Below are 26681 nucleotides of genomic sequence, written 5' to 3'. Positions count from 1 at the left end.
CTGCATCCAGACAGATGCTGGTCCAATGTCATCCATGCTACCTGTTGAGGTGTCAAAGCAGCTAGGGATTTTAGTTCTCACCTGCTGAGGAAATTGAAATATTTTTTGTTCCTCGCCTGTGCAGTTTCCATCATGATGTTTTGGAAAACCTGACGATTCAGAACCCAGATCCAAGATTCTGTCACAGCTGAAAAGGGCATGGCAACTGATCAATGAGCGCTTTTAAATATTAAAGACTAACTCAGTGTCATGTCTTCATTTTAGAGAATATTAATGCACATTCTAACCACAAAAAAAAGTCTCTACATCTCCCAGGTTAATTCCTATGTCTGTACTTAGGTGCTTCGTCACCTGTCTAATGGATGTTAGATTTGAAGAGACCCCATTGGTTGTCTCTCTGAGGTGAGAGGGTCTATTCTTCTAACATTCAGTTCATCTTCCATGATTCTTCCCAAAATAAAGTAAAATTCTCTTTGTGAAATTTTCAATGGTTAAGGTTAAAATTCCTGACCTTGGTTGAAAAATTCATGGCCTGACAAGTATATCCTTGTAATAAGAGCCAATACTGTATTCATGTTGAGAGATCTAAACAGCCTGGATATGAATGCACCAATCAACTCAGGCAGTTAATATATACAATTCATTACCATTGTCTGCTCTCACCATGATTTCTTTGAGGTACATCAACTTAAATATTTCCTGAAAATAATTTCTTTCAAATCACAAGAACATGTAGAGAGAGAGAGTGACAGAGAGAGAGAGACAGAGAGAGAGACAGAGAGACAGAGAGAGAGACAGACAGAGACAGAGAGACAGACAGAGAGACAGACAGAGAGACAGACAGAGAGACAGACAGAGAGACAGAGAGAGAGACAGACAGAAAGACAGAGAGAGAGAGAGAGAGTGACAGAGAGAGTGACAGAGAGAGAGACAGAGAGAGAGACAGAGAGAGAGACAGAGAGAGAGAGAGAGACAGACAGAGAGACAGACAGAGAGACAGACAGAGAGACAGACAGAGAGACAGACAGAGAGACAGACAGACAGAGAGAGGGAGAGAGAGAGAGAGACACACAGAAACACATATGTGTGTGCACATGCTCGCATGCACATGCTCACACATATGCACACAGACACAGACGCGCGTGCACACAGACACAGACGTGCGTGCACACAGACACAGACGCGCGTGCACACAGACGTGCACTTGGACGCACGTGCGCACTTAAACTATTGAATTTGTCATCAGTTTTTCAACCTGATGCATCAGTTTGTTGTGAATTTGAAATTGATGCTGATTGGATCAAATCAGCCTCATTACTTTACAGTTTGTAATCAGTTGTGTACTATCATTGCGAAAAGAGGAGAAACAGAAACACCAATACTCATACATGTCTAACTCTGATTACCTTTAACAGTAGCAGTCCTTTTACAGTTGTACAGAATTGCAAGCTCTCCAAATGCTGTCCCAGGATGCATCCGTCCCAATAATTTGCCATTCTGTATAACTTCCAAAATTCCACCTTAAACAGTAAAGATAACATTTATTTGCTGTCGCAAGGGATTGCTTAAGGTGGTATGTGACTGGGAAGGGAAGGTTGAGAACCACCGTCTTTTTAAAATTTTTCTCACTATGAACCATATTGACCAAAATACACTTAAACATTTCCCTCTTGAATATACAGTGTCATTTTCTCCCCTTTTCCCCCCTCCCTTCTTCCTACCCCCTTCCCCACCCACTAAACGTTCAACATATATGATACATTAAACCCATTAAACAATGTCATCACACAATGAAAATAAACAAGAAAATTGTGTCATCTACTTTTACATACTGGGTCAGTTCATTTCGTCTTCTTCTCATTCTGTCATTTTAGATGGTGGAGGTCTTCTCTGTTGTGTTCCATGTACGGTACCCAAATTTGTTCAAATACTGTGATGTTATTTCTTAAATTATGTTATTTTTTTCCAATGATCATTTCTATATACCATTGTTGTATTTTCAGGCTATCTTCTGATTTCCAGGTTGACTTAATACATTTTTTTCTTGACCCAATTGTTACTAAAATATTTTGCTTGAGAAAAATTGTCATTGGCCCATTTCCTTTGGAGTTCTGAAACCCTGCACATAATGGGTCAATTAGGTAGGATTAAAACAATGGTTTTCAAACCTTTTCTTTCCACTCACATACCACCTTAAGCAATCCCTTACTAATCACAGAACACTTATGGCATAAGGATTGCTTAAGGTGGAATGTAAATTTAGGGGGCAGTTTGAAAACCACTGCTCTAGGTACATGTTTTACCTGAATACCTTCTTGATTTATCAGTAATTACTTCATATTTTTGACTTTGAAATCTGGTCTCTCACACATGAACAAAATTGTTTCTAAATATGTCCTTATAAACCATTGTTCTATTTCAAACACCACCATCACATCTCTTCTCATTTTTCTCCTTTTTAAAGGAAAAACTGAAGCAAAACGAAGTTTTCAGTTGCACTTTTACTTAAATACTCAAGAATTGCATTGAGAAGTTGAAGAGTCATCCAACTGAACATTGGCAGTTATCCAATCAGAAAGCAAAGTTAAATAAAACAGATAACAATGATATCGAACAAAGGGACATTATCCTAAAATCTACATAAACAGGATACTGAGACTAACTGGAGCGTAAAGACAATTATGTATTTTTCTCAGATAGAAATATGGAGCAAAGAGGGGTAATTGAAAATAGGGTAGAATAAGGGCTAAGGGCTGAATGGTCTCACTTTTTATCTAATAACTGATTATTGGAATGAGTTGATAAATTTGCAGCAATCTAGAAAGATCTGATGGTAATCATTCTAAAATATATATCAATACAGCTTTTTATATATCAATTCAGCTTTTTAACTTGACTAACATATTTCATAATCATCAGTGATTGGTTGAGGTCATTCTAACATTACACAGCACAAAGCTATGACAGCGCCAGTGACCGGGGTTCAAATCTAGCAGTGTCTGTAAGGAGTTTGTATGTTCTTCCCATATCTGCGTGGGTTTCCTCCAGGTGCTCCAGTTTCCTTCCATCTTCCAAAATGAATGGGGTTGTAGGTAAATTATCATATTCAGACAGCACAGGATTATGGGCCGGAATGCCCTGTAACCTTGCCGAACGACTACATTTTTAAAACCCTGAAAATTCCCAGCCAGCACCTTGATGCTAATAGACCTGAATGATTCTCTCCAGCTTTCAACAAAATGGGCAGCTGGATATTGGCTAGAGAGAAATCCCAGATCAATGTTCAATGGACCATTATGTACATTTATCTGTGGTTCATGAGCTTTTGTTATATAGAAATCTTAAATTCACAAGTAACAGATGGATAACAATGTAAAATCTGAGTTTTCAAAATATAGGGCCATCTACCTGACATTTTCAATTTGGTTTCATTTATTGTAAGGCAAATAAGCAAAGAAAATCAATAAATTTTGATTTTATATCATTTATGATGTGCAAATGGGAAGGGGTGAGTAGGAAATGTTGGCCCATTTTAGACAGTCCATTTCAGGAGGGATAAATTAATTTTGAGATGCTTTGACCCAAAGGAAAATCTATATTCCATTTTCCTTGTTTTAAATCCCACTGATACTGCTTTGTGTGCTGAACTATCTATTCACATTGATTTTCAGACAAACTGTGCCAGAAGGGGGGGTCAATATTGAGCCTGATCAGGCGCACACGGTCAGGATGATGAGGCCCACCTGCCAGAACATAGAGGTGATTTCCTGGTTCCCCCTCTTGGATGACCAGATTGCTTTCTTGGTATCTCCTCTCGTACATGCATTCCACAATCTCCCGCACGTGTGCTGTCTCCAGCTTCTTCAGGAACTCGTTGTGCATTATCGCATCAGTTAATAGTTTCTTTAAGCTGCGCAATATAATACTCAGGTTACCACTAACATCTCTGGCTGTATCATAACAAAAAACACTGCATCTATGTTATGCTTCCATCTTTGCTTTTAATTTTGAACATTGACGGCAAGAGGAAAATCCTTTGAAATTTTTATTTGTTGTGCTTAATTAATTTGGCCACCAAATCAGATGAATGACATACAACAAGGATTAATAATGCCATAGATCAATGTTGACCAGGATGCCAAGAAACCTGCTAATTGACATTCTTTAAGGGGCAATGCTGTTTGAGAAATGAACAAAGACAGATCCTTTGTTGTGGTACTTCAATCCCAGAAAAGCAACAGATTTTAAAAATATTTCATTGAATTGGCATCTCTAATAGATCTCTAATGATTCCTAATAGCGAGAATCTTGAAGTTATAACATCACAATAATCCAGTTAACAAATTTAAATTAGTGATTCAGTTCCAAACATGGATTTACAGGGAGACTGAATGGTACATAGTATATTGAAATAATTCATGTTAATAGCACACCTGTGGCATATTGAGTGAAATGGGTCATAAATCTCCCGCGCTATTCTGAGAACCTAGTTACTGTCTGTTATGGAGATGCCAATGCTCAGGACAAGAAAAATACTCTAGAGTGTTATTAACTTGACCTGCGACAACACCTCAAGGACCCACACTGGCAAGACCAGGACCTCTTCACTTTTTCACTCTGCTACCATTGGGAAAAAAGTACAGGAACCGGAAGACAAGCACTTAGTGGGACAAGGACGGCTTCTTCCCCTCTGCCATCAGAATTCTAAATGAACAATGAACCACAGACATTGCTGCACTTTGTCTTTTATATTTTTCTTACACTATTTTTATTTATTTTGTAATGTGGTTTATATAAATGTTTGCACCATCATGCTACCACAAAACAATGGATTCTTGTGACAAGTTTGTGACAATAACTTCTGATTCTGATTTGTTGGGGGAAAGGAAGGTTTTGCTTTCTTACCTGGAGTTCTTTCGTACTCGAAGTTGCTCGATGCAGAACCTCTGCACGCTGTGACAGTAATAATTCCGCGAGGTTGGCTCTGCAGAAACACCCTCCTTGGCCTTGAGGCGTCGATGGATCTCAGATGCCACCTGGGCAAAACGTTTAGGCCCTTGGTTTATTACACTGACCAGTTTCCTGTGTTGGTTGACAGTGGACACAGTCGTAGGGTTGTACCCAATGGCATCCTGGAGCTTGCCAATTTGGGACAGTTTTCCTTTCAGTTCTTTCTCCAGGGATTGTATTTTCTCTAGTTTCTTCCTCAGCTCCTCATCCTTCTTTCTCAGTTCTTCTTCTAGACCCAGGACCTTTTTTCTGAGGTTTTCCAAGACCTCGAAGGAAACATCTGTTGGGGCAGGTGGGGAGGTACTCTGTTCAGGCCTTGACGCTCTCACTGAACCGTTTCCCATTGCACGAATATAAATCATTCCAAAGGTTTCTCAACGCATGCCCAGCTAGACAGCTACCAAAATAAATCATTCATACAGTAGAATATTGTTAAAACACAGGTGGCTGAGTCTGTACTTCTTGAAACTCTTAACAAATTGTTTCCTGGTCCATTAACGATCATTTCCCCTTTGCAAAAACATAGTAAACAATTAGACTTCAAAATGTGTGCAAAATTGCCTCTAAACCCATTGATGCCCAATATCCCAAGGGCATTGTTTAGTGGATTGATGGGATGTGCACTCTGTTCCATTATCCCCATGTGCTGGGCTGCCAAATGTTTCTCATCCAGAAAACAAAATTGGCATGTTGCACACAGCCGTGTGATAATTATGACTTGCTTTCGGGTTTTGGTTGAAGGATAAGTATTGGGAAGGCTCAGAGGTAACTCCTGTGCTCCACTATGAAATGTTGCCATGGGATCTTTTCTATTCACACTAGAAAGCTAACAACAGTCTCCCTGAAAGGAATCGCCTCCAAGAGTTCACCTCTCCCTGTGCTGGAGTGTCAACTGGATTTTCATGTTAAAGTCTCCGACTTGAACCCATAATTTTCTATCTCCAACAAGAGCCATGACAGATAATACAAACCTTCAAGCAATGAAACAGAACGAGCAAGTATTTAAATCTGCAGGAAAAAAAATCAAGCGCAAAAAAAGCTTCAACCAAAGTGTAATCAACTGTGTTTTTTTACTAATTGATCAATAGTTATGATTCAGACAGGTAATCATAAGCCCCTGCTTCTGTTAAATATTTCTGCTTGCAGTACATGCAAATAAATGTGCCGACTGTATGATGAATTTGATTGTCCATGTATTATTCTGTGCATATATGCAGTCTAAGAAACGATGATGAGTTTGTTCCTTGCTCGAGCCTCATTTCTGTGAGGGGTGCTGGACAAAGTGGCAACTCTCTGTCTTCCTTACGGTAGACAAAGTAAAGAATTTCATGTATGTTACACTCTAAATGTAGTATTACATGATAATAATGGAACCTTTACCTTTAAATCAAAAATAACCTAAAACATCCCATGCAATGGGACATAAGCACAAAAAAATACAAAGATTATCACACTTAAACCTTGGCACCTTCAAAATAGAAACAATGCAACTGCCTGCTCAGACCTGATCCAGCTCTATCAGAACCTTGGCTTTTATGATAAAGTATGTGAGCCCATCCTTTTCTTGCTGTTCTTCTGACAGGCTCAGCTATATTGGCCACTTTGGTGGACTTCCTTGCACTGTGCAAGTCCAAATAGGTTTCACTTAATAATGTGGTAGAGAGTTGCAGATCACTTTAATCCAGCATCTTTGGAGATTATAGAAAGCTGCAAGCTTGGAATTGAATGAATTGAAAGGACACATTTGGTGTGAGTACTCATACTCAGGTTAGCATAAACTTGTGGAAATGTGTGGATGTGTTCAAAGATTTGTACACTGGCGATGAAAGGCCACGAGCCCACGTATACTTTCAAATAATAAAGGCCAATTAGTGCAAGCCTAAAGCACTACCAGACACAGTGAGGGTTCAGGTGGGTAGGATGTCAACAACACCATGTGCTACTTAAACTGTTGGCACCCATTGATGTTCAACTTTGTGAGGTCAAGAAGCACAAATATCATGGCAGTTAATGCGACACTATTGCAGCACCAGTAACCTGGGTTCGAATCTGGCACAGTCAGTAAGGAGTTTGTATATTCCCCCCATGTCTGCATGGGTTTCCTCTGGGTACCCTGGTTTCCTCCCACCCTTCAAAATATAAAGGGGTTTTAAGTGAATTGGGCGGCATGGGCTCGTGGGCCAGAAGGACCTGTTACCGTGCTGTTACCCAAACCCAGCCATAATGCTGATAACAACCTTTGCTCACGTGGCTGAATTGGCAGGTGCTTCGATTTTTACCAAGTTGGACCCATCACATGTACATTCATGATAAAACTGTCAGTAAAATCCTATACAAACTCAAAATATTTCAGGTCACCCTGATACTAAAGTAAGTCTGTGCTCTGCCAAAATTACATTTGGATTTCACTGTCAATGAGGAGCAAGGCATCTGAATAATCAAAGAGGCAATCAGGAACTTTCATATGCATGTGTCCGCCAGAAGAAATGGCTTCTTTGAGTCTGAAGTGAAGATAAATGATCTATAAATAATCAAGGTTGAGGCCATTGTTAGGGCTAGTAAATCTTTTTTGCACTTTTTATTTTTAAGTCATGTATTTACGGAGCTGCAATTTATGCACCAAACTGCAGCTGCAAAACAACAAATTTTGTGACACATGTTCATGGCAATAAACCTGATTCTGATTCTGACCTTCAATCTTTCCTACGCATGGTCCGATCGTTTACCATATTCTTGCTGCACTGTGCAACAGTGCCAACTTTGCCTCAATTGCTGAAGTATGGGCCACGGTAACAGGCAAAGAACAGCAAGGCATTCAAGGATATGGTCCTAATATGGACAAATGGGATTTGTATCAATAGGGCAAAAAATATGTCATGGTGGTGAAAGGGTCTGCTTCTGTGCTGTTAGGGGTGGGGGGGGGGGGTGGTGGGGAGAGCTGATGTACTGGAAGATTATTTTTTTTGTGTACAAACAAAGGTCATAGATTTTGACAAACCAACCTTTTTATGAACTTTCATACAATTGAAGAATAAATTCTTCCATGCCATACCTGCTTTGGCTTCCTGAAGTTCTTTACACATTGAGGTGAGATGCAAAACAATGAGAGACATTGTGAAAAAAATTATAGGGTTGTTCCTGTTTGCTATAATTTGTTTTTTTATCTTTGATTTTAGACAGCAATGGCTATGGCTTTGGTGTATTTTCAATAACATTGACAATAAGATGTATCTTATTGCCCCTTTCCAAATACAGTACGTTTCCCCATATCCGAAATTCAGTTAACCAAAAAGTTCGACCATCCAAACTTTTTTTTCAGCTGTGACACGATGTCACAAGTTGAATTTTTTTTCACCCAACATGCTCATGTGGGGCTCTGACGTGCTGTTAGCGCCATTTTGAATCCAATAGAGCTCTCATGTATTGGCAAAAAGGTCTGCAGAAAGCACTGTCAATATCATTGAATAGAAAAGGAGGAAGTATTTATCTTATTTTTAAAACAGAGGTCACATTATTTTCAAACAATATTTCATGCTTGAAAAGCCTTCCATTGTCTTTATGTTGTTGTTTAACGCTGATACATTTTGTTTATGCAACTGGGCTGCTTAAAGCCATTAGTCGGCTATCCGAAAAATCCAGCTAACCGAAAAACGTCCAGTCCCAAGCTTTTTGGAGATGGGGGAAACATACTATATCACTCCTCCTTTCTATTCTGCTGAACCCATTAAAGAGAGACTGTGAAGATAAATCTATGCCACATTTTAGTTAGATCAAAGTCTTGAATACTTCTAAGTTAACTTGTATGAAACAGACTTAAAGGAGGAAGAGGTGCATGTACTACAGTGGTAACAGATGGGTTTACTTGGAACTTAAAAAAAAACAAAAGTTCAACTATTCAGGAAAAGGAGAATCTGCAAAAAGTCATGTGATAAAGTGGAATAACTTGGTATCGAAGATTAAAGGGGAGGTTTGAAGAACACTTTTCAGACAAAAGGTTATCAGAATTAGGATTAATTAATGCATAAACCTATTGAAGCTGAGGTAATACATTATTTAACAAAGAAGATAAATAAACATTTGAAATAGAGATGAATCTGGGGAAACAATAAGAAAGTGAGATTAGCAAAAGGGAGCTACATGGGTTCTGACACCGTTAGCCTCATTAGTCAAACCTCTCATAACGTGGAGAAATAATTCAAGTTGTCAATCAATGATGAAGGTGACTTTTGTATCTCCCTCGGAGGGAGGGGAGGGGAAGTTCTGTGAAAATACATCTCCACCAGTTCCAAAGTAGAGCAACCCTTTATCACGGTGGGAAGGGAATGTGGAGGGGCAGAGGGTCATAAATCTTTGGAATTCTCAATCCCAGAAAGAGGTGGAGACTGAGTGAAAGAATATATTCAAGGCTGATTCATGGTTCAGGGTTGAAGATCAAATCAGACACGATCTTAATGAATAGCAAGCAAAGTAGGCTTGATTTCCTCCATTTTAAAGGGGAATGAGGAGGGAAGTTTTCAATGTTCAGGACAGCTTTCATCAACAATGTACATGAAGAGAATTTTAAAAAAACCCTCTAATGTAACAGACTAACCAGTAACATTTGGAGGACTAACTTTAAAATGAGAATTTACTGTTGGAACTTGTAGGTTTTCCAATAATAATTTTTTTAGAAAACCTCCCCACCTGGTGGCATCTCATATCCCACATCTGGTCGCACCTTCTCAGATGACAGCGACTGTCACCTCTGTCTCCACCTTCCCCTCCCTCTCTCCACCTGCCCCAACTGCTCTCCTTCACCCCTGTTCCATCTCATCAGAACCCCCCCAGCCCTCCCCCCCGCCCCCCGCCCCCCGCCCTCCTCACCTGCCACACCTTCCCTCTCACCTCTTTCTACTGGCCACCTCTCCTGTGCTCTCAGTCCTGATGCAGGGTCCTGAGCCGAAATCCCTCTGCCTCCTCCTGCTCAAGCCCTTGCTCTCCGAATCCGGGTCGACTCGGCAGACACTGCAGTCCTGGTGATGGTCGGTGCTGTTTCCTCGCGGGCTGCGCTCCGTGGTACCCGGGACCGGGTTGGTCAGCCTGAGAGAACCGTGGGAATCTTCTCACTGTCTCCCTCTGCAGGACGAGTGAAGGAAGTGGAAGCGAATCAGAAAATACATTGGGAAATCAACCCGATCTCCTTGAAACCAGCCAAGGGTAGATTCCAGGGAGTGTCAGATGAAGAAAAAAATTAGTAGCATTGGGGATTTAGTGTAGAAAGGTACAAAACAGGACAAATTTTACGACCCATCTTTCTGCATTTGGCCCAAATCGTTCCAGTCCTATCATAGAACAATGGTTCTCAATCTTTATCTTTGCACTACAGTTAGTGCGCTGTCCTTAGTAAGGGATTACTGTGGTATGTGAGTTAAGAACCACTGATTTAGAAGATTGAACACTACAGTGTAGCACAGGCCCTTCGGCCCTCAATGTTGTGCTGACCTATGTTTACCTACAAAAAAAGGACTATGCCCTTCCTACCTTGTCACCCTCTATTTTTCTTTCATTGATGTGCCTGCCTAAGAGTCTTTTAAATGCCCCTAATGTTTCGGCCTTCACCACCATCCCTGGCAAGGTGTTCCAAACACCCACAATTTACCCCTCAACTTTTCTCCCTATCATATCCATATGTCAATCCATATTTTTCTTACTCGTTGTAATAGTGTCTGCCTCAATCCATCTCCTCCAGCATACATTCACTATCTGTTTAAAAACATACTCGACAGATACCTCACGTTAAATCTACAGTGCCCTCCATAATGTTTGGGTCAGAGACATTTTTTCCCCTTTTCCCCTGTGCTTCACAGTTTTAAATTTTTTATCAAATAATTCACATTTTATTCAAGGTTATTTGTATACATTTTGGTTTGAAATTATGGCACTTTTTATACATAGTTACCCCAGTTCAGGGCATCATAATGTATGGTAATTTGGATCTATATAAACTGAGCAGACTGGACAATAGGGGTCAGTCTTGGGGAATAGCTCACTGTGCAGGTGACCTATGAACTAACGACTGACCCAGAGCTCTGTTAAGTTCTATTCTTGTGCTGTATAATAAACTGATTGTTGAACCGAATACCTTCTCCTATCACTTCATTCAACGAGCACGCTGGACTCAGACGACACATAAACTAAATTAAGGGTAAGGTAAAGCCAGAGTCCGACAATTTGGTGACCCCGACGTGATGAAGATGGAGAAGTGACGGAAGAGAAAAAGACGACACAACGGTCGATTGTGATGTGGTGATAACAACAAGGGGCAACTCAACAAAAGAAGGTAAGCAGACGCCTGTTTAAATGAAGTTCGGCTATTGGCAATGATAAAATTGTGTGTTGTCACTACTCTGCAAAAGTCCTAGTAGAAGCCAAGGAATAAAGCTTCAGGGGTTAGAGGCCCCTGTAGGTAACGGGGGTTAGAGTCCCCTGTAAGGAACGGGGGTTAGAGTCCCCTGTAGGTAACGGGGGTTAGAGTCCCCTGTAGAAACGGGGGTTAGAGTCCCGTGTAGAAAACGGGGTTAGAGGCCCCTAGTAGAGATCTCAAGATATAAGTTTAGACACTTGGCCAAATAGAATAAGGTACATTGTGTTATAGTTATTTGGTTTAATAGTGTATAATAAGTATTTGTTTAAGGATCGTGTATCATAGTAGTGTATAATAAGTATTTGGTTAAGGATTGTATATCTTGAGTAATAGTTATTGGTTAAGTATTGTGTACAGTGTGCCGCGGGTGTTTATAATAACGTGTGAAGGGTCGAAGTAGATTGCAGGGTGGCAAAATCCTACCAGGGGAGAGACCCATTGAAGTGCGAAGTCGGAAGGGTTAAAAATTGGAACGTAAGATGGAAGGAGTAAGTGGGGATGTATGGCAAAAGTTCGGGGAAGACAGATGGGTTCCCGCATCTGTAAACCGACAGTGGGAAAGAACAAGGAATCAATTACTGGGAGGATTACCGAAGGGAGAGGAGGTACAAGCTATGAAACGGTACGAACAGATATGGAAAGAGCTGCAGCATCAGGGGAAGGTACCGCTAGGGTTTGAAAAGATCCGGCTTGTAATGTACTTGGGAGAAGCCGAGAGGGAAGCGGCAAAGGAGGTACAGGAACATGAGGCAAAGGGACAAGGATCTATCTGGAATAGAAGAAGGCTTAAACAGCAGAAGGAAGCGAAGGAACAGAGAAGGGCAGATTTACATAACATGACATTGGCTTGCATGGCTGTGGAAGCGAACCTTCAGCATGCTACTAAAAAGGCATCCCCTATCACAAAGGAGAAAATGGGGGAGGAGAGGATGGGGGAGGTTAAGCCGTCAGCCCCGCTATATCCAAAATTACCAGAGACATTGCCACCACCTTATCCGAATCCCCAGATGCCAAAGATGCAGATAAGTGAGGGAATAGTGAATGTCACTAAGTTGGCAGGTCCAGAACTCCATGAGGCGAAGGAGAGACTTAAGAGCGTTGTGCAGGAGAGAGAGGAGGAAACAAAGAAATTGATGAACGAAATACAGAACGATATCTGTGCAGTAAGGGAAACTAGTAGGTGCCTGGGAAAAACAGATGAGGGAGAACAGGGACAAGAAGAGGAGAATAGGAGGGGAAGTGACCCAGTGAGTGTCAGATGGGAGCGGGAGAGAGGGCAGGATGAGGAAAATGAGATAGCTAGTGTAAGTGTGGAGAGTGAGGATGAGGAACAGCCAGTCATGATCAGGGTAAGAATGGTCACACACAGAAGACAGGGTCAGGAAAACCCTCGCTCCCCTTTGGGATATGCATTGCGAGACAGGGAGGAAGTACGGCTTCCAGAAAGGTATAGACAGATGCCGCTAATATATAAGGGTCCGCAAATTGGGGAAAGGTATCAACCCTTCTCATTCACCGACATGAATTGTATTTTGGACAAAATGCCACCTCTGACTGAGGGAGGTGGAGCGTGGATGGGAAAGTTCTGCCAATATACGATGGGACATAAGACAGCCATAGGGGATTGGAGAGCATTATTAGGGAAACAACTTGGGCTGTGGGAGATACAGCAGGTAGAAATGGTCGCAGGAATCACTAGGTGCCCCGATGCCAAGCCATTTGCCAAACATGCTACGGCAATAGGAGGGGCAATGCGGGATAAGTTTCCCATTCCCCCCGGTGTCATGCAGTCCCTGACCTTTTCCATAAAGGAGGATGAGGAGATCTCGACTTTTTTGAGTCAGTGTAAGGAGAGTTGGACGGATAAAGCAGGAGTCCACCCAACCACAGATCCCTTGCAGACTACACTCTTTAGGGCTGCAGTAACGAGCGGACTGCCAGCTGTAGTTAGGGAGGCGTTAGAGAATAACCCTGATATTCCTGGCTGTTCGAGTGAGCAATGGGAAAAACATTTGACCCATCACATGAAACGTTACAGGGCTAAGCAAAAGGAGGACAAACAAACTACGGAGTCGGCACAAGTGCAACTCCTTAAGCTTCAATTGGAAGAAGCTAGGAAAAAGGTAAACGAGGCAAAAAATAATTCCTCAAAGGGTGCAAACCAGATGATTCAGCAGCCACCGCAGCCACCACAAGGGAATAATATGAATTGGCCCCCGGCCCCAAATTGGGCACCGGGTCCCACCTATGGAGGCAGAATTGGAGGTCCAATGGGGGGATTCCGAGAAAGAGGGAGAGGTCGGGGTGTTCCACGAATGCTGCTAGCCGTATGTTTCAGATGTGGTCAACCAGGACACTGGAAGAGAGATTTCCCCCTAGTATGGGGTCCTCAGGACACTGGGGGAAGGGGATATGGACCACCACAATATGAGCCTTGGGTCCAGCCCCAGAGATCGTCAGTGCCACCCCCGAGACAGCAGGCACCCCATGCGGCTCTTGCTCCAAAGGGACAATTCCCATCGCTGACGGAGGAGGAGCCATATTACCAGCAGTGAAGGGGCCCGAGCACCCAAGAGCAGGTTAGGTTGGCAGACCCCTTCCTGCAGATTAAAGTAATGGACATGGAAGTATCCTTTTTAGTGGATACGGAAGCCAGATTTTCAACACTCATTGGCGCTGAGTTTCAAGCTAAAACATTATCCTCTAGCATCCAGCTGATAGGGTTCTCGGGTACACCAGAAAATCTGCCGTTTTCTACACCGCTAGTCACTTCTGTGGCGGGACAGACTTTCACACATCAATACATTTTGTCAGCCAGATGTCCTACTAATCTTTTGGGCAGAGATCTGCTGGTCAGGTGCGGAGCATCGATCCTTTGCGTACCCAGCGGAATAGAGATCACCTTTCCAAATGGATATTCTATGAACTGTTCATTAACTACACTTCATTCCGGTTCTCAGATATTGTTGGCAGCCGCTGGAGGATCCGCGTCTGAGGGACTATGGGCTGACATTTACTGGGGGCTGTTGGAACCAGAGGACCCACAGAAGGGAGGGTTGCTAAAGCTTTATAATCAATGGAAGCCGTGGATCCAGACGTTACACCCGTATACCCCTCCCTCGGACCCCCTCCATGTGACCCTCTTTTACGATAGAGATGGGGATGAAATTTATCAGCATGCCTTTTATAAAGAGGTAGAGGGCATACAATGGGAGATTAATTTGGACTACATAGTGGTAGGAAAGGAGGGAGTGGCAGCTACGGTAGCACTGACATCTGAACAGCTGGAGTGGCATGTGATGGCAGGTGAGGCCATTCCGCATGTCACCCTTGCAATTGGCACTACTCACCAGGCAAAAGATTTGGGACCGATGTGTCGGAACTTGATGGCCTTAAGGGATTGGTCCGATACCCAAATACCGACAGTGCAGTTCTCCTCATCTGGTCAGGTGTACAGGATTTTGTACCCGACAAATGATCGAGTCCTCCTTGAGCATAGACAGATTGAATGCTTTCATGGTAGAGAGAAGATGGATCACCCCGACTCGGCCCCTATGCTAGATTCTCTCCCTGAGAACCTGTGGTCAGTGTGTTCAGCAGATGTGGGTTTTTGTCAGCAGGCTGATCCCATAACCTTCGAACTGTCAGATTATACTCCAATTTGGCAGACACAGTATCCCCACAAACCTGAAGCTGAGGTGTGTCTGGCAAATGCCATTGAGGGCTTAATGGATTCAGAGGTGTTGGAGCATTCGTGCTCAAGTTGGAATACACCCATCTTACCTGTTCTGAAACAGGAGACGGGCAAATATCGGTTGGCCCATGATTTAAGACGCATCAATGGTATTGTGTGAACACCCACAGTTCCAGTACCGAACCCATATTACTGCCATGACTGCTTTAACCCCTGACCACAAGTGGTTCTCTTGCATAGATTTAGCGAATGCTTTCTTTTGTTTGCCGCTGGCAGAACAATTAAGAGATGTGTTTTCTTTCACGTATAGAGGTAGAAAGTTACGTTATACTAGACTTCCGCAGGGCTTTACCTTATCTCCAGGGATTTCCAATCAGGTTTTGAAGGAACAGCTGGGGAGTTTAGTACTGCCAGGTGGGGTAGTTCTGATCCAGTACGTAGATGACATTCTATTGGCAGCACCTGATCATGCTTCCTGTTTGGAGGCCACACGTCTCCTGCTGATGCAGCTGTTCAAGACAGGATTTAAAGTCTCTCGCTCAAAGCTGCAATGCTGCAGACAGGTGGTCTCCTTTTTAGGTAGAATGGTCTCAGCGAAAGGTACAGGGATTTCCCCTGCAAATCGAACAGTGATACTACATCATCCAAAACCAAAGACAGTTAAGGAAATGCTTTCATTTTTGGGCTTGACAGGTTATAGTAGGCAGTTTATCCCATCGAATGGCGAGTTGACACATCCACTGCGAACTTTAGTGAATGAGCAGGGGATGAGGAATCTGGGAGCTACACTTGATTGGACTGCACAGGCTGAGGTGAGTTTTATTCTACTGAAGCAAGCTCTTTCAACAGCTATAGATTTGGCGATTCCAAATTATAAACAACCTTTCTTTTTGGATGTTTCTGAAAAAGCACACACAATTAATGGTGTTCTTTTTCAGAAAAAAGGGGGTGGAAGATGTGTGCTCATGTATGTGAGTATCACACTGGATCCGACGGAAGACAGACACCCACCATGTACGAGACATGCAGCGGGGGTAGCAAAGATTCTACAAAAGGTGGCACACATAGTGATGGGACATGGCCTGACGGTATTAACAACACATAGTATTGTAGCATTTGTGAGCTCGACAGCATTTACAATGACTTCGCTAAGGCAGACGAGACTAGAAAAGATCCTGAATGCTCCAAATGTTACGTTTACCCATTTAGGCATTAACATGGCAGACAATATGGGAGAGGGAGAACCACACTGTTGTGAAAAGAGGGTAGTAAAGGATATTAAAATAAGACCTGACTTACAGGCTACTCCCTTGAGAGAACCAGATGAGACCTTATTTACAGATGGTTGTTGTTACAGACACCCTACGGATGGATTGAAAGCCGCCTATGTGGTGGTACGAAAAATTACAGGAGGATTTGAAGAAATCATTACAGGGGCAGTGAGAGGAAAGGAGTCAGCACAACTGGCAGAACTACAGGGAATGATAGCAGCATTAGAATGGGCAGAAGGGAAGGAGGTCAATATATATATACAGATTCGGCATATGTTGTAGGGACAATACAGGTTGAGCTTAGTCAATGGATTAGAAGTGGGTTTTTAACAGCAGCAAGGACCCCAATTAAACATGAGAAGGACGTTAGGAAACTGGCTGAGGCCCTCCTGAAACCAAGGGCATTAGCAGTTCTTAAATATAAAGGACATGATAGAACAGATACGATGGTGGCTCGGGGAAATCAGGAAGCGGACATGGCCGCTAAAAGGGCAGCAGGATACGGCCCTCAGTTTATTATGATACAGGCAGACAGAACGGCACATGACTTATTGCCACCGTGTGAGGTAGAAGTAATAATTCAGGAACAAGCGAAGGCATCACCTCAGGAAAGGATGGTATGGGAGGAAAGGGGGGCAACCGAGGATCAAGGACTGTGGAGATCGACAGACGGTAGGCCAGTTTTACCATCTGGACTCATGAAACCCCTCCTAGAGGAGGCGCATGGGTTAACTCACTGTTAAGAAGCAGATGATAAGGTATTTGATACATTGGTGGCACCCCTTCCTGACGGCGATGGTGGAGAACCATATCAGAGAGTGTGAGGTATGTATAACTTTCAATGTCAAGGCGACTGTCAAGCCGCATGAAGGACATTTTCCGTTGCCTAAGTTACCAGGGCAGGAAATTGTAATTGATTACACGGACATGATTGAGAGGGCAAGTGGCTATTGATACCTCTTAGTAGCAGTAGATGTGTTCACAGGGTGCCCGGAGGCAATCCCTGCCAAAAGAGAAGATGCAAAGACGGTAAGTAAGTTCCTGATCAACCAGTATATTCGGAGACACGGATTCCCTAGAAAAATTAGGTCAGATAATGGAAGTCATTTTAAGAATAAAGATCTACAGGAGGTAGAAGCGATGTTGGGGTTGAAACATGCCTTTGGAACGGTGTACCATCCACAATCCCAAGGGAAAGTGGAGAGGATGAACCAAACAATAAAAGGTAAGATCGGGAAAGTACAGGCACGGACCAAACTAAATTGGGTGGATGCGTTGCCCCTGGCGTTAATGTCAATAAGGAGTTCGGTAAGTTCTGTGACAGGATTTACTCCATATGAACTACAAACGGGGCACCAGTTTCCGGGACCTGGAGCAGGAATTCAGACCACGAAGAATGAGGTAAGTTCAATGAGATGCAAGTTTTATTATGATAAACTAACGGCTCTGATGTCAGATTTTTCACAACAGGTCACCAGTACCGACAGAAAAGGGGAAACACCGATACCATCAGTCGCGGAGTGGGTTCTGTTAAAGGTGATCAAGAGAAAGTGGTCGGAGCCCAGGTGGACAGGACCCTACAGAGTGGTGGAGAGAACGTCCCACGCGGTTCGACTACAGGGAAAAGTAGAGACGTGGTTTCATTGGAGTCAGTGTCCAGCAACGGACCCACCAACACGGACACTGGAACAGATTCGAGCGGAGATGACGGGGACCCTGTGAAGAAACTACGGACTAAGAATATTTAACGTGTCCCTTTTTAAAGAGACTATTGGACTACGGTAACTGTATATCAGTGTTTGACGTTATAATCAATATAGTAACGTCAAAACAAAAGGAGGCTGGGGATGGATACAGACTGCAGTGCTAGTTGCTGGAGTGGAGGTGTTGGCTTTGATCCTGATCCCGTGCATCCTTCCCTGCCTCCAGTGCCTGGTTCAACGAGCGTTTTCACAGAGAGCCATCCCCAGATCCCAAGGCATGTATTTGTCCCTACTGCCCTCCCAAGAGTATACTGATGCCGGTCCTTGCAATAACTCCTGAGATCTCGGTCTAATAAGGTAGCAGATGGTTGGGTCTCATTTTCATGAGACCAAAAGGGGGACTGTTGGAATCTAGGGGCTAAAATATCATGGAATAGAGGACTATGTAACAATTTTTATATTTACTTCATGGTTAAGGGAAAAGTATAAGGTAACTAAGTGGCAATCACAGAATGGAGCAAAGTTGGGTGAGAACAGTAGGGGCAGAATTGTCTGCTCCCAAATACAGGGAGAGGAAATGGATGAAACGATTTAGGAGGAATCAAACTGAAGGAGGTGGTGAGTAGCACAGGAGACACAAGTCAGACCAGAACAAAGAGTATCCTGTAAGAAACAAAGGGAATGGAAAGCCAGTCTAGGAAGAAGATTAAGGCATGAGGAGGTGTTAAGGAGAACAGAAGACATTGGCCAGACGGGAACAGAATGATGATTGGAAATATCTGGGGTAGGAATTGATTTCTCGTCAAAACAATAGGATGGTCTGATCTGGAAGATTTAAGATAAGAGGTCTACACCCGAGATAAACTGTAGAATAGGAAATTGCTGATGAGATACTTTATGTAAAAATCTAGTAAAGGAAGCCAACTTTTGTTCTGTATGGTAATTTGGATCTATATAAACTGAGCAGACTGGACAATAGGGGTCAGTCTTGCGGAATAGCTCACTGTGCAGGTGACCTATGAACTAACGACTGACCCAGAGCTCTGTTAAGTTTTATTCTTGTGCTGTATAATAAACTGATTATTGAACTGAATACCTTCTCCTATCACTTCATTCAACGAGCACGCTGGACTCAGACGACACATAAACTAAATTAAGGGTAAGGTAAAGCCAGAGTCCGACAGTGCACAGAAAAATCTCTGCTCACACTCAAGCAAATGTCTCCAAATGCACTGGATGGGACTTCATCCGACAGCAAGACAATGATCCCAATCATACTGCTAAAGCAACAAAGGAGCTTTTCATGCTAAACTCTGGAAAATTATTGAATGGCCAAGTCAGTCACCAATCTAAATCTAATTGAGCATGCCTTCCATAAGCCGAAGAGAAAACTTAAGGGAACAAGCTCCTGAAACTAGCAGGAGCTGAAGATATAGCTGCAGTAGAGGCCTGGCAGAGCATCACTAGAGAAGATATTCGACATCTGGTGATGTCTATGAATCACGGACTTCAAACAGTCATTGCATGCAACGCTATGCAACAAAGTACTAAACATGACTGGTTTAATATACTTTGCTATGTCCCTGAAATGAGGGGATTATATATTTATTCTGGTTTGACCATGCTGTAATTTCTGCATGATCAAACCAAAATAAATACAAATAATTTAGAATAAAATCTGTAATGTGCACTTTAATCACATGTGATGTGAAATGTTTGATTACAAATTTAAAACTATGGAGCACAGGGGAAAATAAAGGGACAAAGTCTCTTTGCCTCAAACATTACGGAGAGCACGATATATCTTTTGGCTACTGATTCCTCTGCTCGAGGCAAACAACTCTCTTCATTCATCTGATCTCTTCTTATGTTTTTGTATACATCTCTGAGATCACCCCTCACCCTCTTATGTTCCAAGGAATACAGCCCTAGCCTGTTAACCTCTTTCCCAAGACCTGGCAACACCTTCGTAAATCTTTTCTGTTTCCTCTGCAGCTTGACAGCATCTTTCCTGTGGAATGGTGAGCAAAATTTAGCACAGTTCTCCAAATGGGGCCCCACTAACATCTTTTACAACTGCAGTATGACCTCCCACTTTCTGTACTCAATAATCTGACGGATAAAGGCCAATGTGCCAAAAGCTTTTTTGACCACCCTTCTTTTAATATAGTCTTATTTTTAGTTGAGATTTTAAATGGTGGCTTCATATCATAAAACTATTTAAAATTTGGTAACTAATCAACAACTTAACATCATGTAAATATTTTTATTTCTTATCTGCTTAGGACTGTGATGTAGCTGGTCAGCACACTTTCCACTACACATCTGTAGAAATTTTCCAGGATTTCCAATGTCACACCAAACCTCCACAAACTCCTGAGGAAGTAGAGGCATTGATGTGCTTTCTTCACGGTGCCATTGGTGTGTTGGATGCAGAAAAGATCCTCTGAAATAGTGACTCCCAATAACTTAAATTTACTCACCATCTTCATCTCTGATCCTCCAATGGTCACTGGATTGTACACCTCTGGTTTTCACTTCCTGAAGTCAACAATCGGCTCCTTGGTTTTGGTGACATTGCGTACAAGGTTGTTGTTGGTTCACCATTCAGTTAAGTTTTCAAACTCCCTCCTCATTGCCCCTTTTCATATAACCCACTACCAAGGTATTCCCAGCACATTTGTAAATGGTATTGTTGTCGTACCAGGCCACACTGTCATAGGTGTATAGTGAGTAGAGCAGGGACTAAGAACATAGCTCTATGTTGGTCTGATACTAATGGTGATTGACTACAGTGGAACTTATTATTAGGGGATGAGCTGAATCAGTGACTGCTACAATCATGGAGCAACAGAGTCACACCACAAGGCCTTTCAGCCCACTGAATGTGCATTGCCATTTTTACGAATCGTACACTATTTCAATTTTAAAAAAATATTTCCTTCACTTTCCTATCAATTACTTCTGATTCTATGTACTAACATGACCAACTAACCAAATAAATCTTCAGGTCTTTGGAAGGAGACCAGAGTACACAAAGAGGAAACATGTGCAGGGAGAATATGAATACTCCATATTGAGATATATATGTATTTTTTGTGGTTTACTTTTATGTCTCAGCCAAGAGGGCATCAGGATAGGGGGCAGTGAATTGGATGTCCCATCTATTTCTAAATCTTGTGTTTGAGGTTGAAGCTGGGTGCATACAACAGAACGTTCAAAGAAAAACATGCATTTTAGTAGCACTCAACACATCTTGAGATCATCCTCATAAATCTGGTTTTGAAACCGGTAACTGTAACAATGGAGAATGGTTGAGATTAGTCTCAAGTTTATCCCAACCTGAGCCCACTGCGGTCAATCCAATCCCCAATTATCCAGATCATTACACTGTGAATATAACAACTTTAAACATGCTATTGACCTGGATAAAGTACCAATACCACCCAGGCCACGTCCTCTTCACTCTGCTACCATCGGGAAGGAGGTACAGGAGCTTAAAGATGAGCACTCAATGGCATAAGGACAGCTTCTTCCCCACTGCTATCAGATTCCTGAATGATCAATGAACTAAAGACTCTGCCTTACTTTTTGTGCCCTATTATTTCTATTCTTTCATATATATTAATGTTTGCACCATGATGCTGCCCACAAAAACACTTGTTCATCACAACAAGTTCTGATTCTGAAAGATTGGTATAGACTGTTTAAATACTCCAGGTAACATGTTCTTCCATTTGAAGTCCCCATTGCTGAAGCTGGGAGTGAATTCTTACTCAATTCTTTTTTAAAATGTTATTCCAAAGTAGATGATTTTTTTGACACAATTAAACCACCAAATATAAAGTGGCAGGTCTGGACACTGAACTGTAGCAACAGGCTACCAACATTATCTGGGCAAGTCCTGGCAGATTGGAAGAGGGGAAATGTAAGGCCACTGTTTAAAAAAGGAGCTCATCAATAAACAGAGAACTGCAGCCCAGTTAGCTTAGTGTCTATAGTTAGGAAAATACTTGAAGCTATAATTAGGAAAAAAATAGTATGATATCTGGATATAAATAAGCAGACACAAACTAGATTTTTGAAGGGAAGGTCACGTTTAACTAATTTACTAGAGTTAGAATATAGTTCTTTGAGGATATAATAAGTGAAGTGAATGGAGGGGTTCTGGTGGATGTTGTATACTTGGATTTCCAAAAGGCTTTCAATAAGGTGCCTCAGAATACTTCTACATATGATAAAGAGGATATTATAGAAACATTCAATTTTGATAGGAATGGATAAAATAGAATCAGAGAGGTTGTTTCCACTGGCAAGTGAGACTACAACTAGAGTACATAGCCTCAAGCTTTGGGGGAGTAGAGGCTGCTTCATTAAATGTAGTTAAGACATGGATAGAATTTGAACAGTAGGGGAATTAAAGGGTTATGGGGAAAACAGGTAAGTCCATGGCCAGATCAGCCGCGAAATCTCAAAGCCTGAGGGAGCAAAGAGGGATAGGAGAGTTTCAGAGAGGGTATCAGGTAGCAAATTGGAGAGAGCAGGGTGGTACAGTTTCAAGGTATTGTATATGAATGCACAGAGTATAAGGAATAAAATGGGTGAGCTTATTTTTAAATAATTTTTTATTTTTCACACTGTGAACCATATCAACCAAAATATGTACAAATGTATCTCACTAAATTTACACAGTGGTCTTTTCTCCCCTTCCCCCCCCCCCATCCTTTCCTTCCCTCCCCTCTACCCATCCCCCTCCAAAACCCATAAATATTCAACATATACAATACAATAAAACCATAAAATAATATTTTCACACAAAGGAAAATAAACAAGAAAAATGCATCATCGATTTATTACACACTGAATCTAGTCATTTTGTCTTATAATTTTCATACTCATTTTAGGGGATGGAGGTCATAGGCAAGCTCTCTCTGATATGTTCCATGTATGGTTCCCAAATTTGTTCAAACATTGTGACTTCATTTTTTCCAATGGAATACATTTATTCATTTCCATGTTCCATTGCTGTACACTCTTGCTCTCTTCCGTTTTCCAAGTTGACATTATACACATTTTTGCTATCGCTAAGGCTATAATAATGAATTTTTTTTGGACTTTATCCAATTTGAGGCCTAATTCTCTACTTCTTATGTCATTAGAAGATATATCTGTGGTTTTTTTGTTATGTTATTTTTTGTAATTTTATTCAGTATCTGATTTAATTCTTCCCAAAACATATTTACTTTCGTACTTGCCCAAGTTGCACGTAATGTTGTTCCCATTTCCTTCTAACAGTGAAAACATCTATCCGATAATGTTGAATCCCATTTTTTAAAATTTTTGAGGAACAATATATACCCTGTGTAACCAATTATACTGTATCATGTGTAACCTTGTGTTTATTGTATTCTTCATAGTTACAGAACATAACTTTTCCCATACTTCATTTTTTATCTTTATGTTGAGATCCCTTTCCCACTTCTGCTTAGGTTTATAGTTTATTTCATTTTCCTTATCTTGCAGCTTAATGTACATGTTGGTTATAAATCCTTTATTTATTATTGTGTTTGTAATCACGTATTCAAAGCTACTTTCTTCAGGTAACCTCAAGCTGTTTCCAAATTTATCCTTTAAATAAGCTTTCAATTGATGATATGCAAACATTGTACCATGAGTTATTCCATATTTGTACTTCAACTTTTCAAATGTTAATAAATTATTTCCCCAAAAAAGTTTTTTATTCTTTTGATTCCTTTTTTCTCCCATTCTCTAAAGGAAAGGTTGTCTATTGTAAAAGGGATTAGCGGATTTTGCATCAATAGCAAATTTGATATTTGATCATTTGTTTTTTTCCTTTCTAAGTGGATCTTCTTCCAAGTATTAAGTAAATGAGGCAGTACTGGTGAGTTTTTATATTGCACCAGCTTTTCATCCCACTAATAAAGTATATGTTCCGGTACCTTCTCCCCTATTTTATCTAGTTCTATCTTAGTCCAGTCTGGTTTTTCCCTTGTCTGGTAAAAATCTGATAAGTACCTCAATTGTGCAGCTCTATAATAATTTCTAAAATTTGGAAACTGTAAACCAATTTGATTATACCTCTCAGTTAATTTATCTAATGCTACCCTTGGTTTCTTCCCTTTCCACAAGAATTTCCTTATTATTCTCTTTAGTTCCTTAAAGAATTTTTCTGTTAAGGGAATTGGTAATGTTTGAAATAAGTAAATATCCTTGGGAACACATTCATTTTAATGCAGTTTACCCTCCCTATCAACGTTAGCGGTAATTCTTTCCAATGTTCTTCCTGCAATTTTTTTATTAGTGGCTGATAATTTAGTTTGCACAAGTGGCTTAAGTTATTATCTAACCTGATCCCTAGGTATCGGATTGCTTGTGTTTGCCATTTAAATGGAGATTCTTTTTTAAATTCTGTATAGTCAGTGTTACTCATTGGCATCACTTCACTTTTATTTGCATTGATCTTGTACCCTGATATTTCTCCATATTCCTTCAATTTTTATGTAATTCTTTTACTGATACCTCTGGTTCTGTTAGGTATACTATGATGTCATCTGCAAATAAGCTGATTTTATACACCTTCTCCTTTATTTTTATCCCTTTTATTTTATTTTCTATTCTTATCAGTTCTGCCAAAGGTTCTATAGCTAAGGCGAACAATGAGGGGGATAGTGGATATCCCTGTCTAGTTGACCTACTTAATTTAAAGTGACTCAATACATATCCATTTACTCTTACCTTCGCCAATGGTCCATTATACAATGCTTTAATCCAATTTATATATTTTTCTGGTAGATTGAACTTCTGTAATACTTTAAATAAGTAGTTCCACTCTACTCTTTCAAAGGCTTTTTCTGCATCTAAAGCAACAGCCACTCTTGGTTTCTTATTTCCTTGAACTGCATGGATTAGATAAATAAGTTTGCAGACATTGTCCTCTGTTCATCTTTTCTTAATAAATCCAGTTTGATCTTGTTTTACTATTTTAGGTACACATTTGGCCAATCTGTTTGCTAATAATTTTGCTATTCTAATAGTCTGAGTTAAGTAGAGATATTGGTCTTTATGATGCTGGTGTTAATGTCTTTGGTATTACTGTAATTATTGCTGTCTTACATGAACCTGGCAAGTTTTGCGTTTCTTCTATCTGGTTTGTTACTTCCAAGAGAGGAGGAATTAATAACTCTTTGAATGTTTTATAGAATTCTATTGGAAATCCATCCTCACCTGGTGTTTTATTGTTTTGCAGCTTTTTAAATATATCCTGTATTTCCTCTATTTCAAATAGTTTTAATAATTTGCTTTGTTCCTCTTCTTGCAATTTTGGCAGTTCAATTTTAGCGAAAAATTCCTCTATTTTGTCATTTTTTCCCCTCATTCTAGTTTGATACAATTGTTCATAAAATTCCTTAAAATTTTCATTAATCTCTGTTGGACTATATGTAATTTGTTTGTCCTTTTGCTTTAATGCCAGTATCGCTCTTTTAGCTTGTTCTGTTTTATGTTGCCAGGCTAATATTTTATGCGTTTTTCTCCCAGTTCATAATACTTTTGCTTTGTTTTCATCATGTTCTTCTCCACGTTGTACGTTTGTAATGTTTTGTATTTATTTTTTTTGTCTGCCAATTCTCTCCTTTTCGTTACATCATCCCTTTTTACTAGTTCCTTTTCTGTACTTACTATGTCCCTTTACAACTGCTCTATTTCCCAATTGTAATACTTTTTCATCTTAGTTACTTAACTTATTATCTGTCCTCTAATGAAGGGTTTATTGCATCCCATAATATAAATTTATCTTTCACTGATCCTGTGTTTATTTCAAAATATGTTTTAATTTGGTGTTCAATAAACTCCCTAAATTCCTGTCTTTTAAGTAGCATGGAGTTTAACCTCCATCTATATGTTCTTAGTTCTATTGCTAATAATAGGGGTGAATGATCTGATAGTAGTCTAGCTTTATACTCAGTTTTTCTAACTTTCCCTTGAATAAGTTTTGTGCCTACTCGAATAATATGAATATTGCTTCTCTCTTGGGTGTTGCCTCCTCCATATATCCATAAGTTGTATTTCCTGCATTGATTTAACCATAAATTTGGTGACTTTATTCATTTTACTTGTCTTTTGTCCAGTTTTATCTAACTTTGGGTCCAATTTAAGGCTAAAATCCCCTCCTATCAATATATTTCCTTATGTGTCTGCAATCATCAAAAAAATATCCTGCATAAACTTTTGATCCTCCTCATTAGGTGCATATATATTGAGCAAATTCCAAAATTCTGTGTCTATCTGACACTTTATCATTCTCTACTCCCTGTTGGATCTATTATTTCCCCCTCTATTTTGATTGGTACATTTTTGTTAACTAGTATGGCTACACCTTGCACTTTTGAATTATAGGATGCTGCCATTACGTGTCCTACCCAGTCTCTCTTTAATTTGTTATGTTCCACTTCAGTTAGATGTATTTCCTGCACAAATGCAAGATCTATTTTTTTTCTTATTCAATAAATTTAGTAGCCTCTTCCTTTTAATTTGGTTATGTATTCCATTAATGTTTATATTCATATAGTTCAACATGGCCA

The 26681-nt window shown here is 40.7% G+C and overlaps 1 protein-coding gene across 1 annotated transcript in view; it reads right to left on the bottom strand.

The window, feature by feature from the left end:
- The window catches only part of LOC138737549 (cGMP-dependent protein kinase 2), a 59873-nt gene extending 54501 nt beyond the window's left edge, over positions 1-5372 (bottom strand). The window contains exons 1-4 of the mRNA XM_069888223.1: positions 4906-5372; positions 3744-3910; positions 1407-1520; positions 82-187 (exon numbers count right to left, since the gene is read on the bottom strand). Of these exons, the coding sequence (XP_069744324.1) occupies positions 82-187; positions 1407-1520; positions 3744-3910; positions 4906-5372 (854 nt within the window). The remainder of the gene's footprint in view (positions 1-81; positions 188-1406; positions 1521-3743; positions 3911-4905) is intronic.
- Between the last annotated feature and the right edge of the window lie 21309 nt (positions 5373-26681).

The sequence above is a fragment of the Narcine bancroftii genome, chromosome 6, assembly GCF_036971445.1.
Source record: "Narcine bancroftii isolate sNarBan1 chromosome 6, sNarBan1.hap1, whole genome shotgun sequence".
NCBI lineage: Eukaryota > Metazoa > Chordata > Chondrichthyes > Torpediniformes > Narcinidae > Narcine > Narcine bancroftii.
Note: the sequence above shows the minus strand (reverse complement) of the source record. Positions and strands in the feature narration are given on the sequence as shown.